Source organism: Protopterus annectens, chromosome 9.part0, assembly GCF_019279795.1.
Source record: "Protopterus annectens isolate FY-2018-M chromosome 9.part0, PAN1.0, whole genome shotgun sequence".
NCBI lineage: Eukaryota > Metazoa > Chordata > Ceratodontiformes > Protopteridae > Protopterus > Protopterus annectens.
Window position 1 is genome coordinate 656698524 of NC_056743.1, and position 23486 is coordinate 656722009.

The 23486-nt window shown below is 38.0% G+C and overlaps 1 protein-coding gene across 2 annotated transcripts in view; it reads left to right on the forward strand.

Moving 5' to 3' along the window:
- NFKBIL1 (NFKB inhibitor like 1) overlaps window positions 1-23486 on the forward strand; it is a 91177-nt gene that overhangs the window by 39235 nt on the left and 28456 nt on the right. For both annotated transcript variants that reach the window (XM_044083241.1, XM_044083242.1), the window contains exons 2-3: window positions 5340-5715; window positions 11274-11386. In XM_044083241.1, coding sequence (XP_043939176.1) covers window positions 5445-5715; window positions 11274-11386 — 384 coding nt within the window. In that variant the 5' untranslated portion in view covers window positions 5340-5444. The remainder of the gene's footprint in view (window positions 1-5339; window positions 5716-11273; window positions 11387-23486) is intronic.

The window sequence follows — 23486 nt, forward strand, 5'->3', positions numbered from 1 at the left end:
ACCGGACACCCTTGGGAACAAGAGTTAAACTCTGCTTGTAAGGGCCCTGGGGCTGTTAGCCTAGTAACCTCCTATGATCCTGTGGTAGATATGGTCTATGTGGATTTTATCAAGGCCTTTGACTAGGAAAACTACAGCGACTGGAGCTGCAGAACTGCTGCATGGTTGAGTAGTAGGAAGAAGAGATCTGAGTGAGACGGTGTCTGGGAATAAAGCAAATGACTGTGGAGGACTACTGGTCTTGGTTGGCGAGGTACTATACGCATTTTTTTTTTTCGCTTGTATCTAAAGGAACAGAGAAGGATTATTTTCTTTATTGACAGCACAACTATAGGGACAGCACTGGAGGATAGGTGGAGACTAAGAAGGGTTTTGGAAAAGCTGGCCCATTGTGCAGTAGGGTGGCATTTAATATGTGATGCAGAGGAATGTAAATTACTATATTTGGGCTGCAAAAGCCTTGGTGTGAAGTGTCAGCTGGAGGAGTGGAATTGATCGTGCAGAGCAGAAAAAGGATTACAGAATGTTGTTACACTTGGACTGAACTATTGGCTTCAGTCAGATGGCCATGGTACTTGCAAACAGAATGATGGAGTGTTTCCTCAGGGAGATAGACTCCAGAAGCAAAGAAGAAATTCCTGCTGCTTGTTGTGTATTTTGTGTCATGTGAAGTTCTGAAGGCTCTGCAGGGAGAATGATGTCAAAGAAGTCTGGAGGAAACACACCAGGAGAATGTGTTGGTTAAAAGGAACCGTTATCACAGGAGACTAGAGAAGACAGGATCATCTCACTAGAGTCCAGAAGATGCTAATATTGGAGTACAAGGCACAATCAAGTTAAGGACATGTTAAGGAGAAGTGAAGAGGTCAGCCTCAATATGAAAGACACCAGGAAGGAGAGCAAGTAGCAGATTATGAGGAGCTTCTGTTTTCTGGATCTGCAAATGTATTTTTTTTAATGTAGAGGTGGTTGTGGAGCCTTGCAAAGGATTACCAGAATGGAAATTGGAGAAGGAATCCACAGATTCATTGAAGAGCGTGAAGGCAAGGTGGAAGGGATATAAGAGAGGTTGGATGTTAAATGCACTTGAAGGCCAGGCCAGTTTGACTGTGTCCTCCTGCTGGTAGACAGATTTTATTTCATGACTCAGGCATGAGAATAATGAAAAAAATCTGGAAAGATTTAAATATCAAGTGATGCAGCCTTGGTGTGTGGGAACCCACCAAAATAATGCAAGAGAATGATGAAACATTGATTTAAATGTGAGGCAATGGACCAGGTTGAGGGATGCTGCCACAGTAAATTGTCAAAAATTTGCAAAACAATTATATTTATAATACTGTGCATAAAAAAAATTCAGTGACACTAGCGTTTCTGCTGCTGTAATGCTTGAAGTCTTGATGGCAGTGCTGTGTAAGTTGCTAGATCTCAGTGATGGGGTGAATGCTGAAGTTTGGAAGGGCAGAAAGTAGCTTAAATCTCAACGGTATTTTAATTCAGTATATATCATGGAAGAGCTGTGGTCTATGTGTGTGCCTCTTTAGTTCCTTTGACTGTTTGGTCTTATTAACAAAGGTTTTACATTGCACATTCAGCTTTGTGCAAGTATAGAGGCAGGATGTTGAATCCAGAGGGAAGTAACTGTAAAATGCAGAATCTTGGTCTTCTACACTAAGCGTTCCGCAAACTGTCATGAAGAGGTTAATGTTTCTTTTGGAATCAAAATGACTTTAGGCCATTCCAGTACAGAAGAAGAAGGAAAAGCATATGCTGAGCTGTATCTTAGAATTAAAATAATTTTTAATATATACATACCTGCAGTGTAGTTCGGTACATTTGGCTTTTTGCCAGTGATTTACTTTTGGATACATATTTTAAGTTGCAATCTTCTAACATGACCTTGCGAACAGCAGTACAAAAAAGTCATCATTTTCATCCTCCCTGAAATAATCTGAACTGTCCTGAAGAAGTTGTTGTCATTATTGAATTGTTGCTGTAAGTGCTGTCTTCCAAAAAAAATCATTAATGTATGGTGTTGGATACAGCACTAGTGTTTGAAATGTTTCTGACCTCATATCACCAGGTGAGGGCTTGCTTCATGCTTTAATTATTTTCATGGAGAGGGGTGCGTGCTTTCTCTCCTGTTTATCATAAATATTAAGAGTAATCTACATGAATCGTACTTGTTTAAAATGACTCTATAGATGGACATTAGGAATGTGAAATCAAGGCTGGGAAGCCACTTGTGTGGCAGTGCAGTCCAGAGCATTAAAGCCAGTATCACAGAACTTTATTTTGTAGATCTAGTTTTCAGTTCATGATTCTTCATTTACATAATACAAGTTCAAGCAAGTCAGTTTAATAGGGGAAATATTTTGAGTCACATTTTGAAAAGATATACTTGCAACTGGTTGAGTCTTGGTTATTTGAATTATGTTTTCTTTTGTAACCAGTTGCCAGACACTCGACAGTAGATTTTTCCCAATTTTACTTAGTAGGTGGTGTTCTGTTAGCTGTAGCATTTGTACTTTTGTCACATCTTGGGGATAATCTGCAAGTGAAATTTGATTATTTCCTGAAAACAGTGTTAGATTTAGCTAAACTGAAATAAGAGAATAAAAAAATGAATAAAAACATTGGACAAGTTTCACTTTTGCTCTTATATTTTTGTTCTCATATTTTTCTGTTGCAGGAAACAATGTAGTTTAAAAAAAAAACAAATTTCAAAATGTATTTCAGTATGTTATATACAATGTCATATCATAATGAGTTGTAAACAACTTATTTTTGGATTCTTATCCCTTTCTCAGGTGTAGTGCATGACTTTTGAGGATGTCATTTAACCAGATCAGAATTCCTGTGTCACCCCTCGTAAATAGCTAATTATAATTTGTATATCTTGCTAAAATGAGACTATGAGTGCAACTGTTTAGTATGGGGCCACATTTACTTTGAGCTGTCCAGAATTAAATAGAAGATAACCAAATGTGATAATAATGTTTTCTGTTACTAGCATCTTTCTTATTTTTCCCACTGTTATTTTTTTGAATTGCCCATCTGACTTCTGAACCATAGCACAAAGTGAACATATGAGAAGGTAGATGGAGGAGGTTTATTCAGAAATTTCTGTAATGTTCTTATTTGCATCTTACCTACCCCACCACTCCACTGACCACTTTGGTCATAACAGTTGCTGGTAGGAGCAAGAGTTAATTGGTGCTGTGCAATAATCCTGGGTGGATTTGCTTTTTACTGTATTTTTCTTGATCTTCCTTCATATTTTAGGGAGGAACATGTTTGAGGTATGTAGTGGAACCACAACTGCACAGTGGCACAAGCTAACTTCCCTGCTACTCTTGTAGAATTCCCATTCCTTCTGTTTCCAGAGCTTGTACCCCCCCCCCCCACAAAGCCTACCCGTAGGAAAGATCAGCCTGTTTCCTTTCACTCCTTCCACCCTCCCCAGCCTAGCTGTCTGGCTGCACCATTAATTAGTGGACTGTGTGTGAGACACATTGTCCCTGTGACGGTTGGTATTTATTCCGTTATGCAGCTTTTGTGTTCCTTATTGATATTCCAACCACCATCCAGTATTTCTTTTTCTTTGTCCCCTTTCTAATATGGATGTTATTTTTATAACTGAAGTAATTTCTACAGACTTTTTACATAATGTTAGGAGTATATTGAATCTTCTTTTCCCTGCCTTATCCTAGTTCACACTCTAAACGCCAATGCTGGCCAGAATTCCTTTGCTAGGTACACATGATAAGGTATCCGTTATCTCTGCAATTTGTTTTAAATTTTGAGTCATCTCATCCTGCTTCAGAAATCTTTTCTGGTAATGAACTGTAATGTTTCTCATGATATTACAACAGTATAACCCAGTAAATGTTCAATTTCTTTGCACAAGAATTCAAGGCAAATCCAAAAGTAACAGAGGGATAAAGGGTCAAAATCAGGGATATATGCTAAATAATTGCGGTTATAAATTTAGAAACTTGCTAGAGTAACAGGTTTTGCATTAACATGCATTTTTTGAAGAATATGAAGTCTGAAACTCAAATGTCTATTGTTATAATAGTGACTACATTCCTCAGTGGCTTGTCAGAAAATTGCAAATTTTACAAAGAACAGACCGTAAATATGAGGCAACAGTCTGGAAATTCTGCAAAATTCTGGACATTTGACAAGTATTCTAAGTAATGATGTCATATGTTTCTTCTTCATTTTTTATTCTGTATACTTTTATGGTAGTAGTTCTTGTAATTCTTGCAGATGCTTTATTGTAAAAAGTGTATAAGGAAAGGCCCAGAGAGGCTTGGAGCCCTGATTGTGACCCATATAACTCTGAACTAATCACTGAAGGATTAGCCAAGAGGATATGGAGCAATGGCATTTTTACCAGCTCATGTATCCCATGGGAGGGCCATGGTTTATAGCTAGTGACAGGCAGTCATTGGTGGAGGGCAGTGATCAAAGTTTAGAAGCAAATGAACACGTAGTACACATTAGGAGGTGGGTAAAACCAGTGGATAGGGCATTCAAAAAGCCCTCCACATGTGTCAGGATGACCTTTGTAGGACTCCCTGAACTCATCTCTGCACAAAACTGTTTACTCTTAGGGTTTCCCTGTTCAAGGGGCCCTGATCTGAGAGGTGTGAGAGACTGTGATTTGAGAAGGTGCTGCAGTTCACAGCTGATTGTAGACAGCTGCTGTGGGAACCCAAGCAAAAAACTAAGGTACAGGAGTTAAATTAAAATTAAATTAGTTATTTTTATTAAGGGTAATATATAATTATTAACAATGGGATGGGTTAGGCCAGTCTATAATCAAATTGGATATTTCAAGCACAAAAACTGAAATTGGCTAGGCTTAAAAGGCCTGCAAGGGCAGTTAGTCTAGTATTAACCTGAACCTATAATTACTAGGTTGTCTGTAGGTATGCCATGTTAGTGCTGTTTTGGCAAAGATCAGCTTGGTATACATTTCTTTTTAGCTAAACTAGAGAAGCTTTCAGTGCTGAGTTATGGAGTGTTTCTCCCAAATTATTCTGGTAGGCTTCAGAATTTGTAGAGTGCAGTGTAACTAGTATGTTGTTATAGAAAACAAAGGCTGCTAAGCACACCTTCTGTGGGTGAACTACAGAGTGAAATTTTACTTCTGTCCATAGTGCAACATGGAAAGTAATTGTGGTTTTGATTTCAAATGCCTTTTTAAATGCAGTTTGCCTCTAAATTAAAATTAGTCCGTATACTGCTTGCACCCACTTTTATATTTCTAAGTATTAATGTGTATGAAACACATTATTTTTCATTTTAAAACTATTTTTTTCTTGTAGGGAAAGAAGTGTTTTGACAGACACCTCCTGTCCACTTGTTGGCTTGAAAGAGTTTGCGGCTGATTTAGAGTCTATTGCTGCTGACGATAAGCTGAGTTCTTCAACATGAAATCAAAAAAGTGGAAGAAACTGTTATGTTACATAGAGGGGGGCAATCTCCTCAAGCTAAAGTCTTACCTTCGAAAGAATACACGTCTTGATGTCAATTATGTTGTAAAAAAAGGCAGGACTCCACTGCATATTGCTTGTGGCCTGCAGGACGATGCTGTGGTTCACTTGCTTCTAAAGTATGGAGCTAGTGTACTGCTTCAGGACAACAAGGGAAACACACCACTTCATGTTGCAGCCCAGCTGGCAATTCGGAAAGGAAGAAGAGGTAAGAACTGCAAAGTATGGTATGCAGAACCCTTTTTTGAAACTCACATTGGATGATGCAAACTATAAAGTCTTCCCTTCTGAGATTTGTCTAACACCAGATGTGTTCCCAGTACGTAGACTTAAGAAAGCTTTGAGAGCAACAGCTGTGTAAATACACAAACCAAGTTACTAGGCATCTTCAGCAGACTAGTGCCTGCTGGCATTCTTGTGATTGTAGAGCTTAGAAGAACTGCACACAGAGCTGTGCTGTGTTTTTTTTCTCTAGTATTTGTCATATGTCCAGAATTCTGTACATGTTGCTTTGTCATTTGCACAGTGTTGTATTCCTGCTGCTTTCACTGAGCTGATAATGCAGGTTTTTTCACTGCTAATTCTCTTTGCTGACATAGGCTTCAGTGTAATTAAATAGGTATGCTGTCATATATTGTGTAAAAATAGTTGAAGTCCTTGGTGCTTTCATCTTTTATTTTCTGATGTGCATCACAGACATCAGTAAATGTCATGCAACATCTTCCTCTGTGTTTGTGTTATCCACAGATGCTTTAGATAGACAACATACACACACACTGAATACCATAGCCAAGTTTTTTTTTTTTTTTTATTTTACGTTTGTTAACAGAGTTAGTCCAGCTGAGCATTTGGCTTGTTTTCAGTGGAAACCCGAGGAGAAAAGCTCTGCAGTGAGTTTTTACATTATACTTACGCGCAATTAAGACATTTTCATTTGCAGCTAAACAGATAGTTAAAGAGAGAACATTTACAATAAATCATACAGAAATCATACAGAAGACAGTTGGGTACAATGTAAGAAATCTTACTGAAAACACTAGATATAATTTCATGAAAGGAATAAGGTGTTAAAGTGGTTATATACAGTATAAGTACAAAAGGAATAGCATGGGGATGAAGTGGTTAAACACAGACAGAGGGGTAGATGTTTATTATGCTAAGACTGTGGAAGGTGAGGGGAAAAAGAGGGAGAAGAAGTAGAAGGGAAGAGAACGGAAGGAGGATGAATGGAAGCTAAGGTAGGGTAGTTTCAGGGAGGATGACTACGGTGGCAGGACCATTTATTTGTTAGATATCTCCGAGTGGCTAGTTTTAAATGGTTGGTTTGTTCAAGGAACCTAATTTCTAGGGGTAGTTGGTTCCAAGTCGCAGCAGGGTTATAGTTATAGAGTAAACATCCTGTTTTGGTTTTGGGTTTAGAAATCTGTGGGAAGTCCTGGTCTGAGCTACATAGTGTGCTAGTTGGGGAATATTTAGATATAATAGATAGAAGGCTAGAGCAGAAAGAAGGTAGATAGAGGATGGAGTGGATAATTTGCAGTTGATGTAGTAGCAGCAAATGAGGGAATTCGAGCCAGTCCAGTTGTTTAAGGGATAAGCAATGGTGTGACTTGTAGGTTTGGTTTGCAGCAAATCTAGCAACCTTATTGTAGGTAGTTTCAAGTTTATTTATGAGCGTGGTGTTAAGATTTTGAATAACTGACCGCTGTAAAGAAGGGTGGGAAGAAGAAATGCATGGGAGTTATTCTGGCTGTATTGGTTAAATGTCTTTTGTTATGGTAAAGGAGTCCAAGTTTCTGGTGAGCCTTTTTGATAAAGGTAGTGACTTGGAGATCAAATTTAAGCTGATCGTCTATTATGACTCCCAGCAGTTTAGTGCTAGGTTCAGCAGTAATGATAGTGTTATTGCTTGATAGGATGGAAAATGTAGTTTTGAGATTGATGAGGTTTTTTGGGAGGAAGAGTAGGAGCTTAGTTTTCTTAGGGTTGAGAATTAATTTGTTATCACAAAGTTATGTCTCTATGGTGTTGAGTGATGCTAGGGTAGTAGAGTGGAGGTCAGATGGATTGTCAGCAATGGTGATGACCGTTGAATCATCGGCATATTGTACAAGTGTCGAGTGGGGGACAAGAGGTGTAAAGTAGGTTGGTGAAAATATTGAAGAGCAGTGGCCCAAGTATGGATCCTAGGGGGACACCCATTGGGATGATTACGGGGGGGGAGATAGAGCAGAGTGACATTTAACAGCGTGCTGGCGGTTAGAGAGAGAGCTAGAAAACTAGGATATGGTGGGAGGAGAGAATCTTAAATGAGAGAGTTTGTCTAGGAGAAAGGGATGGGAGACAGTGTCAAGGGTTTTGGACAGGTCGAGGAACAGACATAAACTAGTTTATTGTTGCCACGGGCCAGTGATACAGTACTGATGAAGGATATTAGTGCAGTTGTAGTACTGGGTTTAGGATGAAAGCCATGTTGTGTGTGTGTGTTAGAAGGTTCTCTTAGAGAAGGTGCTGCATTATCTGCTTGTGTATGCATTTCTCAAGTATCTTGGAGAGGGGAGACAGTGTTGCAGTTGGTCTGAAGTTTGATGTATCTGTAGAATTACCTCCTTTATGTGTAGGTAATGTATACAATGTTTTCTATATTACTGGAACATTTGATTCAGAGATAGATTGGTTGATCAGTATGGATACTGGATAGGCTAGGGTTTCAGCAGCAGTCTGTAGGAAGATAGATTATCAGTTGAGGGGGAGCAGGGTTTGAGTTTAGAGAATAGAGATTTAATATAGTTAGTTGAAACTGATTTAAGGGAAAAAGAGTTAGAGGGATAAGGGGGAGAAGTTGAGAATGTGGGGTTATTAGTATTTTTTCTAGTGGGAAGAGCATTTATTGTAGTAGTTATTGAGTCAATAAAATGATTGTTAAATGTAGTGGCAGTTTCTTCAGGAGTTTTATTTGGGCATGGGTTAGGAGGGGAAGGGTTTCCTGGATGTAGTATATGATTGATTGTGTTCCAGAATTTTTTGGGGTCAGATTTTAGAGTAGTGGGAGGGTTTGCATAGAAGTTAATCTTGTCTTTGTTGATAATTTTCTTTGTTTGATTCCTAAGTTCTTTATAGGTCTGTAGGAGAGAAGGGGTCTTCGTTTTAGTCTATAATTTCCATATCCTGTCACGGTTTTCATCAAGGCTCGAGTAGATTTGGTCAGACAAGGAGTGGTTTTAGCTTTGATTCGGATCTATATTATATCATCGAACGCTGATTGATCGACCTAATTTAAGTGAAAGCTTACAATCTCGAACTGTCAGATCAGTGATTTTTTTCCCAGGGAAAAAAAATCGCTGATCCAAAACACATACACACAACACAAGCACACCAAACAAACAGAAATCCACACACATACACCTAAAATCTGATACCTAATCCTACACTAAACTATGCACACACCACTAACTACCCACTTACCTTAACCAAAACCCTAACCCTAAGGTCCGTCACTATCGCACATTCACCTCACCCGCTCCCTAACCCTAACTCACTTAAATCCGCCCTAACCCTCATGTCCACTCAATCGCACACACACCTAACCCGAGCCCTAACCCTAACTCACCTAAATCACCCTAACACTCAAATCCACACAATCGCACACTTACCTGAATCTGACTGGTAACTTTTCACCATAACACTGAAAATACCGAAGCAACAGAAACGGACAACCAAATTATTTCCCTAGGAAAAAATTTGAGTTTCTGCTGCTTCAATATTTTGCAGTTTCGCGAAAATAAGTTCAATCAATCAGCGTTTGCTTTTTTAAGCATTCGAGGATATAATATATATAGACCCTTTGATTCTGATTGAATGGAGAGGAGCAAGGGAGTTGAGGATGTTTAGAAAGGTGGAGTTGAAAGAGTGGACAGCCTCATCTAAGGGGAGTGTAGTGAGATGGGACCAGTTAATTTTAGAGTTGGTCAGTGAAAGAGTCAAGACTAAAAGATGAGATTTTGCGGGACGTGATAAACCTGAAAGGTCTGGTGAAATGGGGAGTGTGTCTATTTACTGTGACAGAGCAGTGGTCACTAAGGGCATTTGGTAGAGTGTACCTCTTGTCTTATATAATGGCAATGTTGCCAGCTGCAGTTACATGCTGACCTTTTGCAATGCACAGCCACTAGAAAGTTTCTTGGTAGTTGTTGCTAGCCAGTCAGGTTAGTTGTAATTAGCAAAAATGCAGCACTGGTAGTGTAACATAAGTAATTTTTGTTGGTATCTTAATTTTCCAATAAACAACTGGAAAACTAATAAACAAGCCAAACTATGGCTGAAAAAGAACCCGTGAACACGTTTTCTTAGCTGAAGAAACTTCATCTGATGAAGTTCTTGTTGAAACATTAAAAAGAATGAAAGCGCTAAGAAAAAATGTTTTGTGGGTTCTTTTTCAGCCATAGTTTGCCTTGTTTTTTTTATTACTGGAAAATTCTTTAATTTAAATGGTTAACTTTGTTCATTTGTTAATTGGGTATATCTGATAAGTGCAAATGCCTCTTTTTAGGAGTAGTCTAGGAAAACTGTTAGATGAAGCATCATATGAGAGTCTCATCGTTTGTATGTAGAATGTGAAGGAATCAAACCCAGGATTACAGGATGAAACTTGTTACTGCACATAGCTCTAACCTTTTTTACTCAATTGCCAGACTAATAAATTTTAATAGTACAGTACATGTCGCGTAATGGCATGTTTGTCTTGAGCATGCTATATTATTTACCCAGTATATTGCTTGCTATCCTACCAGCCTATAAAACCACCCACTACTAGCAGACATGACAGTTGTAGCCTACTTTGAGGGTTGCTTCACCCTCCCTCTCACCTTGCCCTGGCTGTGCAGAGTTCTCTAAAGCAGGACCTTGCTGATGTGGTTTAACTTGTTTTGGTGGAGGCTTGTGCTATATCATCCTGATGTGGATTGTTCCACACAGTGTGGTACTTACATAAAGGCATCATGTGCTGAGTAAGGCTGTGTGTGCTTCCTGTCTCCTGAGTGCTTGTAAACTGCTCTGAACAGACTAGGTAGTACATCTAGCTTACTGCATCCTGAGTGGCTCAGATTGTGAAAAGTAGTTTGAGCAGCTGCTCTGTAGTGGTGTGTGTTCAACCCTTTGTAAAGATTTTTTATAGTACATTATTTTTGTGTCCCAGTGTGGACCATATTATCACTTTTTTGTAATCATCAATTGTCATCTTTTTACAGCTAAATAGCTACATCCAGTGTTGCCTTTCCATACTAATGAATGAGCAGAAATGTCTGAATGCACATTACTTTGAGTTCCGTCTCCATCACTGCACTAGTCTTTCAGTGTGGCCTTGCTTTACTGATGTCGCTACCTATAGTATTAGCACAGGTATTAAGCCAGTGGGTTAGCTTAAAGTCATTCTTTCTGAAGTAACTCATTCTGAACAAAAGAAGTAGTGAAAATTAAGAGAGATTGACTTGGTTTGAATACTTACCCCACATTTTTGGCCAGTCATTACCAAAACATATTGCCCTCCTTCTGCAACCATTTCCAGTTCTTCGTCTTTAATTTGTTTTCACAAGGCAGTGTCAGTAACTACTCCTCAGGTGATTTTTAATTAAAATTTTATCAGGCAAATGAGAAGGCAAAAACAGATATAGGGTGATTATTTTATACATGGTGTGAATATAAATTTTAAAAAAGTATTCTTTTCTGACTTGCATTTGTACTAACTTAGTTGTCATTTTATCATTGCAGTATATGATGACTTGTTTATTCCCTTGAAGAAGCACTGCCCTGTTGCCATGGAGATTGCTAATCATGAAGGGGAGACACCCAGAAGCATTATAGAACAAATGAAAAATAGAAAGGTAAGTGATTCTGTGTGATGGGGATGTTTGGCAAAATGCCAAGATGTCCTTTTGCATGGATTGCAGAATTGTGTAAATTTACAGTCTTGCAATGATAGTGATTCATCAGGTAGTGCATTCTCCATTGCTGTAGGGAATATCAGAAGGCTGAGGGTCACATTCCCAAACCAGGTACTTGGGTTCATATTACAGTATTGACACTGTAGTGCAGCATAAGGGGGCAGGGTTTGTTGCACTCCTGAGGTGCAGTCATTCAAAACAAACATTAAGCCAGTTGCCTTAGGTGGTGGTAATCAACTTTAAGATCTTGTAGAATGTATAAAAAAAAAAAGTGTACATGCTTTTCCCTAGTGTTCTGACATTGTTACGCTTAGTCAAGTTAAATACCATCCCTTGTCTCGCTTGAAAGCAATCCATGAGCCTAATAGGACTAACGTGGTCAACTGAAGTACATAAATGCATAAATAACCTAAGCAGTCATTTTGTTCATTGCAAAGAACAGACTAGGGATCATTCCATTTTTAATCTGGGCATGGTTGCCGAGAGCATTTTCCCAGGCTTTTGACAACAGAACAGTGAACAATATCATTGTGGTTGCTGTTCTTTAGTAACATCTGTATCTAGGGTAGCTGGAGAGATAAATCCCCAACTGTAATGCAGATGACCTCAATTCATTAGTAACACAATATCTGTGGGAGAAAGATGGGTGGGGTCCTTTGCTGGTGTTGGCTTACCCATCATTGGAGGTGGGTGGGTAGGTAACTGTCTGCTACAGTACTGATCCCTAGCAGAGGCTGAATTTTGCAGTGGTGTAGTACAAGAACTAGGATGCATGTACTTGCCATGTAGTGTCCTGTAGTTATCACTAAACATGTGCAGAAGCATGCCTGCATAAGTCAACACTGGTGTGATCACTGCTTGTGATTGATGCCCAAAAAATAAATTGGCTGATAGGTCAGCAGGCATGATGAGAAAAAGTTTTTATGTAGAGCATGATTACAGTCCTTGGCTTGCCATCCACTTATTTTTCCAGTTTAATTGGAAAATTGTCTTTGTTTGATAAGATCAGATAACAGATGTTATTATCTTGAGACTTTATCAGATGTTATTATCTTGAGACTGTTTATCAGATGTTATCTTGAGACTGTTTATCAGATGTTATTATCTTGAGACTGTTTATCAGATGTTATTATCTTGAGACTGTTTATCAGATGTTATCTTGAGACTGTTTATCAGATGTTATTATCTTGAGACTGTTTATCAGATGTTATTATCTTGAGACTGTTTATCAGATGTTATTATCTTGAGACTGTTTATCAGATGTTATTATCTTGAGACTGTTTATCAGATGTTATCTTGAGACTGTTTATCAGATTTTATTATCTTGACACTTTGATGCTGTTGCTATTCTTGTTTAAATTGCATGCGCTTTTTGAGCATACATTTTTTTTCTGCAGTTGGATTTTGCTATCAGTGTAACTGTTTAGTTATCCTCTCTAAACTATAAATATCATTAGATTTTAAAGTTTTTCATGTTGTTCCATTTCTCTAACTGGTAGTGTGAGTTTTATAAAACTTCCGAAACTGAAAACAGGCTGTATACTTTGCCAGTGATACCACACATCATTCTAAAATCTGAAAACAGCCCAAGTATTTTTTTAATATCAGCAATGAGCATCTCAGCTTTAAGATAGCTCACTGACTACAAATGAAGTCTTCAAAAAAAAAAAAAAAAAGACCCTGCTCATGCATGCTTTGCTGTAAATTTACACCCAGGAAACATTATTAAGTGTTATTTGAATGATTACATTTTATTTAAAGATGAATGACAAGTTATAAAAAGCAGAACAATGGTATCTTTAGGAGTGAATGTGTGAGTTGCTCATTAACTCTACTGAAACACCAGTTACACACTAGCGCTCTGTGTAGTAAATGAGTACATGAAAGCAAAGGACTGCATCATAAATTATTGCATTATGTAGTGATGCTGTTCATCATATTGATCACTGCTGTAGAAGCCTTAGCTATATGGGTTATATCCTGCCAGTGATGTAACAGCTGGCCAGCTTTCAAAGCTTCTGTCAGGCAGCATGAGCTGAGCTGACTAAAAGACAAGTTTGGATGTCAAGCCATTCAGAACTTTACTGCTACTGAAGAATACGCTCATTTGAGGCTTGAAAGAATCAGTGGTTTGCTTGTGCTGGTCCTTTGCTGTCAGATGCGTTCCATTTATGGAAAAAAATTCTGTTAAATAATTTTGTTTTTATTGATGCTTCTGTTTTCAGGAACATTATTTTAAAGCTGGGGGTTGTGTTTTGATGGACTGTCATGAGACTGTACTGCACTTTTAAATGGGAGCACAGTTTTTTTCCTGTTAGTTTAAATTTTGTTTAAAGTAACTGCAATCATTTTTTTCTGTGGAGATATTGTATTTATTTTATTTTGTGGGGCAGGCAAAGTATTTTTAAGTGCCTTTTACTGTGTTTAAGTGCCTTTTGCTGTTTTTGTATGTGAAAAAATGAAATTAAAGACTTTTTTTTCTGGCATTTGGTGCTTGTTTTATTTGGGAAGAGGCACCGTTTTTGGCTTGACCATGGAACACTCTACCAACCCCATGATCAATCCTTCCTCCAGCCTCAAAAAGAAAAAGTTAAGCAAAAGCAGCCTGTGTCATTACAGCAGGCTATCAATTCAGTTGTACTTCAGACCACTTGTGTTTTACCCCAGATCCCACTGGTGTAGCACCTATAGCCATTGTGGACTGGGGTCAACCATGTCCTCTGCAGCTGTTGGGGTCCTCTCAGTAGGCAAGGGAGAGCCACTCTTGTTGGTCCTGGGTGTGGGAACAGGGGAAAGCTTCCCTGTTTTGTCAGAATGCTGTGCACATTCTTGGAGAAGTTACTGGTGCCATTAATAACAATGTTAGTCCTTTTCTTCCTGTCAAAAAGAAACAGAAAACTAAACGCGTATCTGCTCCTCCTCTAATTTCCGTAGACAAGACTAGTTTCTTGGGACTGGCTCAGGGTTTAATTCAGGCTATTGATCCTTCTTATAAAGTAGTTTCTGGTAAAAGAAAGAGGGATGCCTCTTTTCATGAAAATATTCAAGATTTTGAATCAAGACAGGAGAATTAAGAGAAAGATTCATGGTTTTCACCTCAGATTTCTGATTCAGATTCAGAAGAGAGCTCAGTCTGTGACTCTCACTGTGTGTGTGTGTTTGGGGGGGTCTCTTTCTTTGAAACAATTTGCTAGTGTTTTCAAGGTGGGAACACTGAAGTTTCTTTGTCTCTATGAAAACATTATGAGCTGTTACAGAAAGAATTTCCAGAACGTGCACCCATTCCTCCAGTTCTGTTAGCTCTGGAGGATGTGTGTGTTAGTGCCTGTAGTTTTCTTTACAGCTGTTCCAAAAACAGGATGTGTAAAATTCCTCAATCTTAAGTTTTGTATATGCTCTTCCAAAATCTGATCCAGCAGCTATAGCTTTAGTTAATCCTTCTGCTGCTAAACACTTAGTAATTCCAATTCTACTATTTCTGATAAGGATGGGAAGATTATTGATAACTATGGGAAAAAGTGTATAATTTTGCAACTTTGATTTTCAAGATGTAGAATTGTTAGGCACATATGTTAAGGTTTGTCCTGACTAATTGCAAAGGTATGAGGAATGTTTTGTCTGCATTTTCTTCTATTGATCAAGTCACTACTCATTGTATACAATGTGTGTGTGTTACTCTGTTGATGCTTCTTCAAGGGCTATGGCCACTGGAACTGTTTTGAAGAGATTTGCTTGGCTGCATTCTCCAAACCTCCCAGATGATGATAAATGTAAGATTTTAAATTCTCCTTTGGATAGGGATTTAGTTTTTGCCCCATGTGCTGCAGAGGTGATGAAAAAGTGTGATGAAAGGAGTAAGCTGATTTATGGAATAGCCCGCCTTTACCAAATTTTCCAACGGATTCACTAATTCCTTGTCCGAGTTTGGTATGAAACAAAATAAACAGTCTCAACAAAGTGTAGGCAAACAGATGTTTAAAAAAATAATAACGGAAAACAAGTCCAAGCAACTGTAGAGTCAACGCTCTAATTTAATTAATAAAAACTTGAAGCGCTTTTCGTTTGCATTCATGCAAACCTCATCAGAAGTGAAAATACATAAAATTACGTCATCCTTTAAAAACACTTGATCCAAAAAAAATGCGGGAGAAAAAACTGATAATTGCTACTTAACTGACAAATACTAAAATTGCGTAGTACCTATATCAAGTGGAACTTCAAAACTTCCTATTGTACAATCTATGTGTTTTACAACTTCATATACACACATACTAAACTGTAAATGAAATTAAAACACTAAATTATATAATAAAAAATATTAAGTAAGAAATACATTGTTACCCCAAAGAAACTCATGTACATTGCTAATAACCAATGTCAAACGCAAATTGATCTAGTTATTTTACTAATAAATTAGTGCAATAATATCAAACTATTACACTTTAATAATGTCATCTTTGCAAACTCCTAAGTTTAAGAATATTACTGATGGAGCAGGATTCATTTAAACCTGGAACATTGTATGCATTGAGTTTGATCTGCCACATTAACTCCGATTCTTCAAGTTTAAGAGGGAAAGGTCCACCTCTAATGTCCTGTGATACATTATCAATTGCCATAAATTTAAACTGATGGTCCACATTAAGATTAATGTGTTTTGCCAATGTGTTATCGGTCTTATTATGGCTAATTGCATACAAATGTTCATACATTCTGTCTCTGAGTCTACGCTTCGTCTTACCTATATAAAAGGCTGGACAGCGTGTACATCTAGCCAGGTAGACTGTAAACCTGGAATTAACACTTAAACGTAGATTTTAATTTGAATTGTTGTCCATTTACCACAAAGAAATTAGCTACCTCCACATTTTTACAGTAATTGCAGTTCTCACATTTGTTCATTCCAACTATTCTGGGAACCTTAATATGCTGTTTTCCAATAAGTTCTTGAGATTTCTTCCACGTTTAAAAACAAAGTTTGGTGTACTACCAAATTTATTAAATAATGTTTGATTAGATCTAAACAATTCCCAGTTTTTCCGCATAATTTTAGTGCAAAGGTTACTTTGTGCATTAAATGTAGTCATAAAACTACAGTATGGTGTTTGGTTGTTGCGGGAAATGGACTCCCTAAGAACCGTGTGCACTGACAAATCTGAATCTATTAAGTCATTACACACAGATGGTTTAATAGCCAAAATGGGTTTGTAAACTTGATTTTCCCTCTTAAAGTTGACTTCCTCAATCAAAGAATCCAACAAAGATTCGGAGTAGTCACGATGTAAAAAGAGATTCTTTAAGAATGTGCATGATTGTACAAAATCTTCCTCCTGGCTAATAATACGAGAAGCCCTAACTAGCTGACCCTTGATGACGGACCTTTTCTGATGAAAAGGATGGCAGCTAGAAAAATGGAGGAAAGAATTAGAATATGTACTTTTCTTAAAACTTTTGGCCATGAAACAACCCAATGTTCTGTTTTTACTTAACCAGATGTCTAAATATGCTATGGCCTCAATGTTGAAAGTGGAAGTAAAATGTAAGAATTCAGTTGATTGATTGAACATTTCCAGCATCCCTCGGCCTGTCTCCTCCTGATCTCCTTTCAACAAAATAAATATGTCCAGGTATCTGGTGTAATATGCGAGGTCTTTTTGTACATTCATGTTGTTCAGTACAAATTTGGATTACCAATGCACCATGACCAGATTGGCTACACTGGCTCCGCACGGGGAACCCATTGCTATCCCCGCTTTCTGCAAATAAAATTGGTAGTTGAACATTAAAAAATTATTTGTTAATACTAAGTCAAGTAATTCCATCACTAAAGAAATCTCCGAACTGGGAGCTCCATGTTTCTTCATCAGTAGAGCTACCCATTCGGTACTGACCTCATGTGGAATACATGTGTACAGGTCCCTGACATCAATCGTGAGAAAATTGTGGTTTTCATTATATTCTAAGTTGTCAATTTTAGCCAAAAAAGACCAAGAGTCTTTACATATTTGGTCTTCACATACCACATATTTCTGCAACATTGTGTCAATGACCATAGCATAAGCATAAGTGGGGGAGCCTTGACTATCAACCAACGGTCTCATAGGTGGATCCAGTAGGTCTTTGTGTATTTTTGGAATACCGAACAGAAATGGATATTTAGGATAAGATGTTGTCATGTAATTGAACATGTCCTGTTGATTCGACCTTCAATAAATAAATCATTAATACACATCCTAATTAAATTATAAGCCTTACTGACCTCTGAACAAGAACTCGTTTGGTAAGCATTACTACTCAACAATCTGTCCATCCTTTCAATATAATCAACATTGTCAAAAACCACCACCTTTATCGGGATTGCAAACCCATATATCTTGTGATTGAATGTATTTTAAGTAGTCACTTTCATCACGATTTACATTCATAGAATAATTACTATATAGACTACTTTTTGCCATTTGCCTAAAGTCCAGTTCGCACAGTTGCTCAAATACCTGCAACACTGGATGTAGCGGTGGATTGAAAGTGCTAGGAATACGAAACACATTGATACCTACTGTGTCTGTCTGTGTTGTTACCAAACAATAACTGAAAATTCAACTTCCTAGTAAAAGACTTAATTTCAATAATGGCCTTAACAATGTCAATTTGATGTTGAGGTACATACGTGTGTCCCTTAGCTAAAAAGTTCACAATATCGGGCGTAAATACACTTGAAGAAAAATTATACACTCTAAAATCACCTTCTTTGTTACAGATAACCTTTGGACCTATCTAACATCGTTGTAACTGTTCATCGTTACATGGAGACCTTGGTGAACTATTTTCTTCATCACTAAACATTACTTGTTCATAAAAAAACACAGGCTGAAGAATAAGGGAAGAGACCTCGCTAGAGGAATCTAATACCTCACTTGAGGAATCTTCCCCAGCCATTAAGTTTTGTTTCTGTTGGTATATGGCTTGCCCTTGTTCAATTGTAGGTTTTTTTGTTGTTTCGGCCTTGCTCCTGTAATACTGGCTTGCCAAAAAAACTGATTCTCATTAGAATTTTGTCGTCTATTATTACTATTATAATATACGCGAGGACCGTTTTGAAGTTCTCACTCCTCCAGACCTCTGGAAAAACAGGACCACTGTCGTTAAATTCATTACCATTGTTGGTCACATTCATAGCATCAAAAGGCATGTTTGCATTCTGGGCAATCTGTTCACCATTAAATTGGTCAGGTTGATCATTGTTATAAAAGGCCATGACCATGAACTTCTTTCTCTTGCTGGTTATGCTTACCCCTGGCCAGCCTGCCATACTTGAGCAGGAGAAGGGGCTGGGTATGCCACTCCTTGGTTGTATGCCTTACGGTCACGGTCGAGTTTTTTGACTTTATTAGCTTTGAGCTTACTCATATGTTGCTCAATACTAGTGAACACCCTACTATATTCGTATTTGTATCTTACAAACTCAACATCATTGTTAATAGTCGTCTAAATCAGTAACTGAGTTGGTTAAAGTATCGACACAAACAGAATAATGTTTAACCATAAGTTCTAAAAGTTCGAACCCCTGACGGTCGAACAGTTCTATTAAATCCATATGAAAGGGCGAACCTTTAACAAGCCCTGTAGGGTACTGAAATCTACGCAAGCCTTTTGAAACCACTCTCTGTGCTAAACATTCTTTAAAGTAAGATATTCCCAATTGCATTTTCTTTAGTTTTAAATGATGGGTGTCAAACAATTTCAAATTATTAACTATATGAGGAGGTTCAAAAGAATTACCTCCCACTAACTGAGAATCACTAACGGTAGATGAAACTTGCCCGGAAAAAGAAAAATTGTCTGAGATCCAAACTGCCAACGAAGGAATTCCTCCCCTCCGTTCCTGCTGTTGGACTGAGTTAGCCTGCCGGTCTACTTGCAGGGCGTCCTGTGGATTCACCTGGTTGATCATGCCCTGGTTCTTTCCTCGCAGTAGCTGGTTAGACGACTGAGCTGGGGTCATCCTTACGGACCCAACCACGGTACCTTGTGCTGGTGGTGGTATTGACAAATTCACCCGACTCTCGTCAATAACAGCTTCCTGCTGCCTTAACTGCTTTGGAATACCATGTAGCGGCTGTGTCCAGTTAGTTAGTAAATTAGCCTGCTGAGGTTCAAGGCTGCCACTGCTGACTAAATGATGCTAACACTTTGTTTAGAGAGGAATTAAATCACTCCTGTTCCTGATGGTATTAATTCCTCTCTAAACAACAAAGTGTTACCATCATTGTTCAGTAAAATCGAGTCTATTTGTATGAGACTCGACCAGCTTGACCAAAACCAGCGGGCTCTTAAGGACTTAATTCCTTGTAATGTCTGTGCCGGTAATTTACCTTTTTCTTTAATCAGCAGTGGCAGCCTGCTAACCAGCTACTGCAAGGAGAGAACCAGGGCATGATCAACCAACAAGTGAATCCACAGGACGCCCTGCAAGTAGACCGGCAGGCTAACTCAGTCCAACAGCAGGAACAGAGGGGAGGAATTCCTTCGTTGGCAGTTTGAATCTCAGACAATTTTTCTTTTTCTGGGCAAGTTTCATCTACCGTTAGTGATTCTCAGTTAGTGGGAGGTAATTCTTTTGAACCTCCTGAAATAGTTAATAATTTGAAATTGTTTGACACCCATCTTTTAAAACTAAAGAAAATGCAATTGGGAATATCTTACTTTAAAGAATGTTTAGCACAGAGAGTGGTTTCGAAAGGCTTGCGTAGATTTCAGTACCCTACAGGGCTTGTTAAAGGATCGCCCTTTCATATGGATTTAATAGAACTGTTCTACCGTCAAGGGTTCCGTCAAGGGTTCGAACTTTTAGAACTTATGGTTAAACATTATTCTGTTTGTGTCGATACTTTAACCAACTCAGTTACTGATTTAGACAAGGGTATTAACAATGATGTTGAGTTTGTAAGATACAAATACGAATATAGTAGGGTGTTCACTAGTATTGAGCAACATATGAGTAAGCTCAAAGCTAATAAAGTCAAAAAACTCGACCGTGACCGTAAGGCATACAACCAAGGAGTGGCATACCCGGCCCCTTCTCCTGCTCAAGTATGGCAGGCTGGCCAGGGGTAAGCATAACCAGCAAGAGAAAGAAGTTCATGGTCATGGCCTTTCTAACAATGATCAACCTGACCAATTTAATGGTGAACAGGTTGCCCAGAATGCTAACATGCCTTTTGATGCTATGAATGTGACCAACAATGGTAATGAATTTAACGACAGTGATCCTGTTTTTCCAGAGGTCCAGAGGAGTGAGAGACTTCAAAACGGTCCTTGCGTATATTATAATAGTAATAATAGACGACAAAATTCTAATGAGAATCAGTTTTTTCGGCAAGCCAGTAATACAGGAGCGAGGCCGAAACAACAAAAGAACCTATAATTGAACAAGGGTAAGCCATATACCAACAGAAACAAAACTTAACGGCTGGGGAAGATTCCTCAAGTGAGGTATTAGATTCCTCTAGCGAGGTCTCTTCCCTTATTCTTCAGCCTGTGGTTTTTTATGAACAAGTAATGTTTAGTGACGAAGAAAATAGTTCACCAAGGTCTCCATTTAACGATGAACAGTTACAATGATGTTAGATAGGTCCAAAGGTTATCTGTAACAAAGAAGGTGACTTTAGAGTGTATAATTTTTCTTCAAGTGTATTTACGCCCGATATTGTGAACCTTTTAGCTAAGGGACACATGTATGTACCTCAACATCAAATTGACATTGTTAAGGCCATTATTGAAATTGTCTTTTACTAGGAAGTTGAATTTTCAGTTATTGTTTGGTAACAGCACAGACAGACACAGTAGGTATCAATGTGTTTCGTATTCCTAGCACTTTCAATCCACCGCTACATCCAGTGTTGCAGGTATTTGAGCAACTGTGTGAACTAGACTTTAGGCAAATGGCAAAAAGTAGTCTATATAGTAATTATTCTATGAATGTAAATTGTGATGAAAGTGACTACTTAAAAGTACATTCAATCACAAGATATTTGGGTTTGCAAACCCAATAAAGGTGGTGGTTTGGTGGTTTTTGACTATGTTGATTATATTGAAAGGATGGATAGATTGTTGAGTAGTAATGCTTACCAAACGAGTTCTCGTTCAGAGGTCAATAAGGCTTCTAATTTGATTAAGATGTGTATTAATGATTTATTTATTGAAGGTCAGATTAAACAGGACATGTTCAATTACATGACAACATCTTATCCTAAATATCCATTTCTGTTCGGTATTCCAAAAATACACAAAGACCTACTGGATCCACCCATGAGACCGTTGGTTGATAGTCGAGGCTCCCCACTTATGCTTGTGCTAAGGTCATTGACACAATGTTGCAGAAATGTGTGGTCTGTGAAGACCAAATATGTAAAGACACTCGGACTTTTTTGGCTAAAATTGACAACTTAGAATATAATGAAAACAACAATTTTCTCACAATTGATGTCAGGGACCTGTACACATGTATTCCACATGAGGTCAGTACCGAATGGGTAGCTCTATTGATGAAGAAACATGGAGCTCCCAGTTCAGAGATTTCTTTAGTGATGGAATTACTTGACTTAGTATTAACAAATAATTTTTGTATGTTCAACAACCAATTTTATTTGCAGAACGTGGGGATAGCAATGGGTTCCCCATGCGGAGCCAGTGTAGCCAATCTGGTCATGGTGCACTGGGGATCCAAATTTGTACTGAACAACATGAATGTACAAAAAGACCTTGTATATTACACCAGATACCTGGACAACGTATTTATTTTGTTGAAAGGAGATCAGGAGACAGGCTGAGGGATGTTGGAAATGTTCAATCAATCAACTGATTTCTTACATTTTACTTCCACTTTCAACACTGAGGCCATAGCATATTTAGACATCTGGTTAAGTAAAAACAGAACATTGGGTTATTTCACGGCCAACATTTTTAGGAAAAGTACATATTCTAATTCTTTCCTCTATTTTTCTAGCTGCCATCCTTTTCATCAGAAATGGCCCATCATCAAGGGTCAGCTAGTTAGGGCTTCTCGTATTGTTAGCCAGGAGGAAGATTTTGTACAAGAATGCACATTCTTAAAGAATCTCTTTTTACATCGTGACTACCTGGAATCTTTGTTGGATTCTTTGATTGAGGAAGTCAACTTTAAGAGGGCAAATCAAGTTTACAAACCCATTTTGGCTATTAAACTGTGTGTAATGACTTAATAGATTCAGATTTGTCAGTGCACACGGTTCTTAGTGAGCCCATTTCCCGCAACAACCAAAGATCATACTGTAGTTTTATAACTACATTTAATGCACAAAGTAACCTTTGCACTAAAATTATGCAGAAAAACTGGGAATTGTTTAGATCTAATCAAACATTATTTAATAAATTTGGTAGTACACCAAACTTTGTTTTTAAACGTGGAAGAAATCTCAAGAACTTATTGGAAAAACAGCATATTAAGGTTCCCAGAATAGTTGGGATGAACAAATGTGAGAACTGCAATTACTGTAAAAATGTGGAGGTAGCTAATTTCTTCGTTTTAAATGGACAACAATTCAAATTAAAGTCTAGGTTTAATTGTAATTCCAGGTTTACAGTCTACCTGGCTAGATGTACATGCTGTCCAGCCTTTTATATAGGTAAGACGGAGCGTAGACTCAGAGACAGAATGTATGAACATTTGTATGCAATTAGCCATAATAAGACTGATAACGCATTGGCAAAACACATTCATCTTAATGTGGACCATCAGTTTAAATTCATGGCAATTGATAATGTATCACAGGACATTAGAGGTGGACCTTTCCCTCTTAAACTTGAAGAATTGGAGTTAATGTGGCAGATCAAACTCAATGCATACAATGTTCCAGGTTTAAATGAATCCTGCTCCATCAGTAGTATTCTTAAACTTAGAAGTCTGCAAAGATGATATTATTAAAGTGTGTTTGATATTATTGCACTAATTTATTAGTACAGTAACTATATTAATTCGCGTTTGACATTGGTTATTAGCAAT